Here is a 9,968-nt window from a genome sequence, read left to right on the forward strand (position 1 = left end):
AGGAGGGATTCATGTCACTATATGAAGACAGGCGGACTAGCGAACAGTCCATACCGGATATAATATTAGAAAAGGAAACATATCAGGTGACAGATCTCTGGGTGGGTGAGTATTTCACAGCAATAGGCCAGATCTGCCCTCGACTTACCTTGCACATGGATAGGGCCAGGGAGCATGGAAAGTGTTTAATAGGCAGTCTGCGAATTATGGTGCTACCTGACAGGAAGTTGGGAATGTACGTTGGGAAATGATGTACTCTGGGAAATGCGGAACAGATATGTGGAGATTGTTTGGAGAACACTGTCTTGGGGTTCAGTAAGGGTTTGTCTCATTGTCGCAGGGCAAGGATGATAGCATAAGGTAACCCTGGGTGACAATAAAGTTGGAACAAGTCAAGAGGAAGAAAGAAAGGTACTTAAGGTTTAGGGAGAAAGGATCAGGTAGGGATATGGAGGGTCACAATGCAGACAGGAGAGAATTTAATAATGGACTTCGAAGAGTTAGGAGGGGACTTGAGAAGTCCTTGACGTGTTGCACTGTGAAGAACAGGAGGAGACGGGAGAGAGTGTGGGCAGATCGGAGGTAAAAGTGGAAAACCTGTGTCTAGAATCCAAGGAGGTAGTGAATCTTCTTACTGAATACATCGATGAAAGTGAACACAGCGTAAAAAGGCAGTTATGCTAGAACATTCCGACGCTAAGAAAGAGGATGCGCTGGAAACTTGGAAAATACTGTGATTGATGATTCTCCGGTGCTGGAAGGGATATAGTCCAGGTGATTTGGGAAGGGAAGCAAAGACATTGCTGAGCTTCTGCACAGGATATTTGTGTCTTCCCTGGCCACGGAAGCAAAACTAGAAGATTAGAAGTTGGTAAAATATTATTCATTTGTTGAAGCAAGATAATAAGGATACTCGTTGGAAGTATAGATCAGTGAGTCCTTCATCAGTAGTGGGTAAACTATTGTAGAGAATAATTGAAGAGGGAATTTATGAGTATTTGGTTATGGAGAGACAACATGGCTCATTGAGAGGTATGTTGTCCTATATGAGCCAAACTGAATTATTTGTAAAAGTAAAAATAAAACAAGATAGAGTAAATACTGGCTGGAAGACAGCGGACATCCGCGTCCCGCTTGGTGGGTGGAAATTTCGGGACAATTTAAAACTTTTGGACTCTGCAGTTACCATGTTCCGAGAAATAGGGCTGAGGGGAAAAACCAAAAAACAAACAATTTAATCTGACCACACAGCAGCAGCGGGATAATTTATGGAATTAGGGCAGATGACGTAAGCAAATCGCTGAGCTATTAACTATACCGACACGTTATCTAAACTGACCTGTTTATTACATATTACAGGACACATGCTGCAATGACCTCAAAACAATCCTTTCCGATGGAAATCTACAACTTAAAAACAGCATTTAGAAGTGTTCAGAACAGTTTCTGGTGCTCATTAAAATAACCAGCCTTCCAAAATGACAATTCCATATTCCCATTCGTGTACGCACCAATTTATCACAATACCTCTGAATCGTGGTTTAATCGTATCGGCTGTAGATACGCTCAAACTTCGATCCATTTAACCCTGAATCCACATGGCCGGTGTGAAATCCGTGTCTGCCTCTGAAATTAATAATAAATGAAATATACAAAACGTCACAAACTAAAAACGCAGCGAGAGCAAAGCAAACACCCGCGCTCAAGCGTGTCTTCCTTCATCGCAGGCAATTGCAGAATACAGAATAAACAACTTCCAAAGCAAAAGGCCTCAGCACGTATTTTAAAAAAAACTTAGGAGACTAAGATGTGGAGAGCTGAGGCTCACATACACCAGCACTTCATAGAATTTCGGAAAGATATGCATCCTCCGAATTTCGCATCAGTTCCTGGAAATCACTTCTCGTTCGGTGACACAATTTTTTGTCAAGTGCATGGAGAAAAAAATGATTAATTTAGTCAGCCCCCCCAACACAAAGAAAAGAAACACATAACTCACATAAAGCCATTCATGGCCGTAATCTTTCACTTTCTCTTCCAATTGAACTCACTTATGTCCAAACCTCGTACTATATTTTTAAAACTGCAATGCATTCATATTTTCAAAATATCGCAGAAAATGACATGCCCTTATTTGTTCAATGGTTAACAAGCATCTGTAGTTGGAATCATACAACATTTAGTAAAGCCTTTCGACTCCAAGACAAAGAGACGCAGAAAGTAACGTATCGTCCAGGAGTTAATATTCCACACAATTAAAACATGACGTCTCCAAACCTCCAACGACTTTCCAGGATTTCTGACTTTCCTGACCAGAGATAGGATTCGGATTACATGTCCCTATGTTGTATAGTATAGGGGCGAATGATCCTTATTACTACCGCTAAAGCAACAGATTTGTTCACTGTACTGGGACCACTGTCACAGCCACCTCCAGCACGGAAGTACTGTTTCTACCGCTTTACCTGTAGTTTGATACTCCCTTCATCATTTCACATCTGCGCTTTCAGCTTCTCATGCTATAACCATCCATTATACTCAGTCTCCATGCTTCACTGTGTGCAGGGACAGAGGGATCGGACAGTAACAACGATTTTCTAGATTGGTCGGTGCTGTGAGATACTAAAGTTCTAACCCAGACATACAGTCAGACAGCCACCGTACAGAAACAGGGTCTCCAGCCCGTCAGGTCAGTGAGGAATTAGTTAAACTGCCTACTGCCATCGACCTCACCCGGACCGTGGCCATCCATATCCCTCTCATCCGTGTACTTCCCCAATCATCTCTTAAACTTTGACATCAGAATCTCAATTACCATTTGTGTTGTCAGCACTATCTACACTCTGATCACCCTCTGGGTGAAGAGTTTCCCCTCATGTTTCCCTTAAACATTTCACATTTCACCCTTCACCCGTGATCTCCAGTTGCATTCTTGCCCAACATCAGTGGAGAAAGCCCGCTTGCATTTACACTCTCTATACGCCTCATAATGTTGTATAGCTCTATCAAATCTCCTCTCAGTCTTCTAACCGCTCGGAAATAAAATGCTAACATATGTAATGTTTCATTTCAATTCAAAACATTCAGTCCCGGAAATGGCCGTGTTAATTTATTTCTGCATTCTTTCAATCTTATTTGCATCTTTCCTGCAGGTGGTTGAGCCCAACAGCTCACAATATTCCAACCTGGGCCCCAATAAAGCCTTAAACCATAGCAACGTAACATCCCAACTCCTGTACTCCGTGCATTGGTTTAGTAAGGCCAATGTGCGAAAAGTTTTTTTTTACGACCCTGTGTAACTGTGCCGCAACTTTCATTGAATTATGGACCTGCATTCCCAGATTCGCTATTCTATCGTACTCCTCAGTGCCCTATTTCTCATTGTGTCAGACCAACCCTGGCTGGTCCGCCCAAAGGGCAACATCTAACACTTGTCTGCGCTAAATGAGATCTGACAATTTTCAGCCATTTTGCCAGCTGGTCCAGGTCTCGCTTTATGCTTCGGTCGTCTTCCTCGCTGTCAACTACACCCGTAATGTTGTTGTCATCGGCTAATTTGCTGATCCAGTTAATGTCATTATTATCCAGTTCGTTGATATAGATTACAAATAACAACGGGCACAGCATCGATCCCTGGGGCACTCCACTCATCACAGGTCCCCAGTCAGAGAGACAACCATCCATTACCACACTCTAGTTTCACCAGCATAGCCAATGACTAATCCAATTCATCACATCGTGAAAGCCAAAAGACTGAAAGTTCTCGAGCATCCTCCCATACGGAACATGCCAAATTCCTTGCTGAAGTCCCAGTCGACGGCATCCACTGCCTTGCCTTCAACACCACTCCTGGTAACTACCTCGTAAAGCTCTGTGAGATTGGTTAGACATGACCTACTACGCACTGGCCCATACTGACTATCGCTAATGTTCCTGTTTGTCCAGATACTTCCCTTCATACCCCATGAGCAGCGTAGCCTGAACACCGAGGACAATTCCTCATTTCGTAATACTTGACGAGTCCCTTCCGAGCCAAACTATTGATATCATCCAGCGGCCGGGACTGACATTTATGGATTATTGTTGTTAAATTATCCTGCACTTTATTATCCAACGCATTCAGGGTTGACCGGAAAAGGAAGGCGTCGCAGCTTTAAATAACTAACTGACCAGACCTACATACTAAGATAAAGCACACTACATAGAGCATAGAACATAGAATATTGCAGCAAGGTACAGCCCATCGTCTCAGGAGGTTCTGGTAGAGTTTCAACTAATTTCTTCAATTTAACACATCCCCCTTCATCCGAATCAGAATCAGAACCAGATTTAATATCACAGACATACGACGTGAAATTGTTAACTTTACGGTAGCAGTACAATGAAATACAGGATAAATAAATATAGAGAAAACAAAACTGAGAAACAGGTGGCAGCGGGGAAACACTGATCCTGAATCGCTGAGCCTGAGCTTTCAGGCTTCTGTATCTCCTTCCCGATGGTAACACTGTGTAGAGGGCACGTCTTGTTAGTGGGCAATGTTAATGATGGACGCCACTGTGACAAGAATCATCCCTTGTAACAACGATCAATGAGATACAGAGAATCTGTATTTAGCAACAAGTTTCTTTTATTACTTCTACTAAAACCACGTAGATTTACACACTGTCGCTGACAGCAACATTGCGGGTGTAGTCGACAGTGATGATGGGTACCGGAGCATGAAACGGAATCTGGACCAGCTGGAAAATGGGTTCAAATCACTTGTCGTAACAAGTAGCTACTCTTCTGAGCATGGTCTCAGGTTTATTGCTCTGATTAGATTGTCCCTGAGTCAAGAATCAGTTCAGAATCCACGCCCTTCACATAACAAATGGCGATTTGTTTGAGAATGGACTCAGGTTTAGCAGATCATTACCTGAAGCTTCCTGTGTCCACATTCAGTTCCTCTGATTAAATTATTCCAGTGCCAGAATCAGTTCATAGCCCACAAAATGGGGGAAAACAGAGAGAACTGGTTTGTCTGCTTCCCCTGTCCTTGATCAGTCTGTAGTTTCTTTTGGCCAACAATGTTTAATGAGCCATGCAATCTGACACGACGGTATCTTTCTCGGGTCTGCTGTCGTCTGTATGCACCAGGGCGGATGATGGAGGTTTTGTAGAGATGCCGAGTGCTGTAGGGTCGAAGGGATTTACAGAAATGCGGTGTGATGTAGGGGTTGGAATGGTTTTGTTACGTACCCCGTAACGGGTTAAAAGAACCAGCATAAATGGAACACACCTGGAGTCTGGTATTGTTACAAATAAAACACTGTTCAGTAGTATCTACGGAATCTCGTAATATAAAACCGGATAAATCAAACAGGTTAGCAGAGTTTATGCAAATGTAGTGTGTAAATATAAAACCCCAAACTTCTTCAGCTTAGGTGGTCAATGATACCGTCTTACGATGGTATAGGGATGACGTCAGTTCAGTTCGTGATATTAAGTTGAGTAGAATTGAGGAGAGAGAGAGAGAGAGAGAGGTGATTTGTTTTCCAAGTAAGTTGATGTCGTCGATCTTTCCGTCGCCTTCCGAAGTCGTGTTAAAGTTTTGTGATCACACAAAAGAGTACCGCCTTCACGCAGTAAAGCTATCAAAGGTTAAACACACCGATAACATTCCACCGGTCACCCCTTTCCCACACTGCGATCAAAACCCACCCTTTCGTGGGCACTGAAAGCTCATCCAGTGTCTATTTCTTCTGTATTTCTGTCCGTGTCTTCCGTGTGCCTGTGAGTCTGTCTGAAAATCCAGCTGACCTTGTATATATCCCAAACATGCTGAACGCCAACTGTACATTATATAGCCCCGCCCTTCCGTAACCATGGAGACTCACGAGCTGCTCGGTGCTCTCTCTCTCTCTCTCTCTCTCTCTGTCTCTCTGAATCGGTGTACACCAAATTTCTCTCTTTTTAAAGGCACAGTCCATATTGAATACACCTTAGCATCTCGTCACAGTTTTTACAGATAGTGAGGTGTGTCAGCACACTTCTCCACCAATGTGGAAATGCAGTTTACTTGTAGTACCAAACTGGCATTCCTGTCTGTAACAAAATGAAACCCGTCTTGTGTCGGAGTGTTTTGCTAATAATGTTCGTGCAACATTATGCTGAGTGATCCTGAGTACCTGACTGCAGACCGCAGTCCCTACGCTATGATGGCAGAATATGGCATTAAAGGCAAAACTTTTGGCAGTGCGTAGGATCAGAGGGATCTTGGGGTCCGAGTCCACAGAACACACAAAGCTGCTACAAAGGTTGACTCTGTGGTTAAGATGGCATATAGTGCATTGGCCTTCATCAATTGTGGGATAGAGTTTAAGAGCTGAGAGGTAATGTTGCAGCTATATAGGACACTGGTCGGATCCCACTTGGAGTACTGTGCTCAATTATCGTTGCCTCACTACAGGAAGGACATGGAAACCATAGAAAGGGTGCCGAGGAGATTTACAAGGATGTTGTCTGAATTGGGGAGCATGCCTTATGAGAATAGGTTGAGTGAACTCGGCCTTTTCTCCTTGGAGCTATGGAGGATGAGAGGTCGCCTGATAGAGGTGTACAAGATAATGAGAGGCATTGATCGTGTGGACAGTCAGAGGCTTTCCCCAGGGCTGAAATGGCTAGCATGAGAGGGCATAGTTTAAGGTGCTTGGAAGTAGGTACAGAGGAGATGTCAGGGGTAAGTTTTTTTTACACAGAGAGAGGTGAGTGCGTGGAATGGACTGCCGGCGGCGGTGGTGGAGGCGGAAACGATACGGTCTTTTAAGAGACTCCTGGATGGTTACATGGAGCTTAGAAAAAGAGGGCTATGGGTAAAGCCTAGGTAGGTCTAAGGTAGGGACATGTTCGGCACAGCTCTGTGGGCCGAGGGGCCCATATTGGGCTGTAGGTTTTCTATGTTTCTACTCAGACGACGGCAAAAGGGTTTGTCCCACCTTCCTTTAATTTGCTCTTACTAATCAATCCCAAATGCCGATTGGCCACTAGTTGATTGGTCACCGATTGCTCTATTGCACTGCCGTGAGCTGCCCCTCGGACAATGAGCCTTATTGAAGCCCCTCCTCTCCAGATTTCCGATGTCCTGGTTGGCCACTAGTCAAAGCTACCGGACTTACCTCTCAGTGATGGCCATGGCAATGACAGCAACATGACACTGGCAACCGAGTACATTGTCTCGGACAAGACACCTGCCAAATCTAATGCCACTCCCCTTCGCACTACATATGGACTGCCGTCTATGTATGCATATTGACCTGTTGTCCGCACATGTTCATTGATCTCTTTCCCTCTCTGCAATGTGAATACTCCAGTTAAAGCCATCTCCTGCGTGTGTGCTTCTATTTGATATGTAGTTACACAGACACAATGCAGGCTGACATTTGACTACAGAAGTGATGACCATAAGTTTCTCTATTCCTCCAACCCTGAGACAATTTTAGATCTAGATTCTTTGTTGTCCTCACAGTTCCAGACCAAGAAACACATTTGTGTCTTTCATATTTTGCAAGGGACATGTAAGAAACGGCAAGAAAAAAATACACAGATATAACTGCTACTAAAAATTTTATTGGTGGCTTATTATACAAATGCCCCAAGTGAACATGCTGTACCTATCTGCACGCAATGCAACAAGGACTGCTCACTTGGAATAACTTTACAATTGACTTAAATTGTGGTGCGCCTATCAATATTGTAATGTCATTATGGGTGCAGTAAGAATTAGGCTGAGTGATGACACCTGACAGCTTTACAAATATTTGTGGAATGTAGAAAGGCACCAACCCTATGAATTAATGTATCCTCCAATATAATTTAGGAATTAACCTTCTTACATTGCATAAACAACTGATTAACACATGTTTACAAACTGCATTACATTCCAACAGTTGCTACATTCTCTCATGACTCATGCGGTCCTTTTCGTGGATGCAGACTTCTGGGAAGCATGAGCACAATTCAGATTAGCATCATGCACCGCATCCCACATCAGTAGCAGTTTGAAAGGCTGAAAACGGTGCACTAGCAGTAACTCACGGTAATAGCAAGGATTGAAAGAGTCATCTTGGGTTGAAGGAACACTGATACCAGCTGCCCTGAATCCACTATGGGAGCGTGGGGCTAGTCCAGCCTTGGCCAGGCACATCCCCAAAAATACATCATCAATGGGGTATAGTTCAAGGTCTTGGGCTATGTGGTAAATGATATGAGCTGTATACACAGACATAAGTATGCCTCCTCCACTAACGTATGGTGGGTAAGACTTGATAGTGGTCACTATTTCTGGCACATAATACTTGCTCGACTTCTGGCGTTTGGGCCCAAACCCATAAATGAGACGGCCCACAAACAGGTGTTGGTGAACCTTCATGCCTAGCAAGTAATCAACCATGTTATCGGTGTTGGCAAAGACATCTTCATCTCCATTGAAGATGAATTTAGCACTGGGGCAAAATTCACCGACCCACTGCAGCAACTTGTATTGTTTGAGGGTGAGGTTGAAAAGGGTATCCAAGAAATCCCATTGTAGGACATCTCTGTGTTCTCTGTTTTCCATTGCTAACAGCTGATTCAATTTCCTACTTTCTTTTTGGTCAGGAGAGACACCAGAGATAAAGACTCTCTTAATTAGGACCCCATTGAATTCGCGTTCTTTGCCCCAGGTCTTCCTTACCATTGCCCGCCGATCCTGGTTGAAAGGGTGAGATTTGATCACCAGGAGCAGGAAGACATTCTGAGATCCTTCTCGACCACCACATTTGTCTGGGACATTTTGAATCATGTCAAATTCTCGACAGTGTTTATACATCAAGAAGTTTTTTATGTGCTCTTTCTCTTGATGAAATGAGGACAGGTGCAACAATGTCCTGTTCGCGTGGCACTTTGACTTGAGCACTGATTTAGTTGCATCAGCAGTAACAACCTTGGGCAGATCTTTGCGATGAACAGTTTCTGCAACATCATCAGTCTCTCGACGTTTGTCATTATCCCAGAACACGAAGAAAAATCCCAGAGTAATCAAAACACCCAGCACTACTTTCACATAGAATTGCTGATGTCTTCTCATCTTTCACCTGAAATAGAGAAAAAATATGGATTAATTCAAAGAAAACTTTACATTTACATGATGCTTGAGAAGAATGAGAAGTTTAAACTGTAATGAGGTTCACTAATGCTTTGTAATATTAACCTCAAAATGGTGGTGAGGTAAGGAATAGGCAAGGCCCTACAGAAAGTTTAATTGACCTGAAGCATTCCATCCCAGCAGAAAAACAAATCTACCTATAGGATACCATCTGTCATTAAACTGAAAATCGTATAGTTTCTTTCGGTGCATTAAAGATATATTATTCCAAAGGCTTTATTCCACCTCGCTTCACAGCTTTCATCACTCCTCTCGGGGCTTAAACTGAGCTGGGCCAGACATAGAGCAATATAGCACAATGCAGGCATTTTGGCCCATGATGTTGCACCAACCTTTTAATCTGCTCCAAGATCAATGTACCCCTACTCTCTCAAATAGCTCTCCATTTTTTTATTTCATCCATGTGTCTATCTGGAAGCCTCTTAAATCTCAGTAATGCATCGACCCTTATCACCACCCAGGCTGTGCATTCCATACACCCACCATTTTCTTTTAAAAATTACTACTTCTGACAATCCCCTAAACTTTTCTCTAATCACCTTAACATTATGCTCCATCTTATTAGTCATTTGTGCTCTGGGAAAATGTTGCTGGCTGTCCACTCTATCTATGCATCTTATCAACTTATACGCCTCTATCAAATCACATCTCCTCCCCCTTTGCTCTAAAGAGGAAGGCCCCATCTCGGTCAACATTCAGTTTACGTTCACAGGTTATTGATACTATGGAAGATGATCTATTATTGACTATTGATTAGTAACTGAATATATGGCAGTGCAGGGAA

General features: G+C 43.2%; 1 protein-coding gene across 1 annotated transcript; it reads right to left on the bottom strand.

Moving 5' to 3' along the window:
* Positions 1–7,948: 7,948 nt before the first annotated feature.
* LOC140720823 (N-acetyllactosaminide beta-1,3-N-acetylglucosaminyltransferase 3-like) lies at positions 7,949–9,106 on the bottom strand. The gene is made up of 2 exons (XM_073035662.1): positions 8,714–9,106; positions 7,949–8,506 (listed from the first exon to the last, which is right to left on the bottom strand). The coding sequence occupies exons 1-2, from the start codon at positions 9,104–9,106 to the stop codon at positions 7,949–7,951; spliced, it is 951 nt and encodes a 316-aa protein (XP_072891763.1).
* Between the last annotated feature and the right edge of the window lie 862 nt (positions 9,107–9,968).

The sequence above is a fragment of the Hemitrygon akajei genome, unplaced genomic scaffold (assembly GCF_048418815.1).
Source record: "Hemitrygon akajei unplaced genomic scaffold, sHemAka1.3 Scf000047, whole genome shotgun sequence".
NCBI lineage: Eukaryota > Metazoa > Chordata > Chondrichthyes > Myliobatiformes > Dasyatidae > Hemitrygon > Hemitrygon akajei.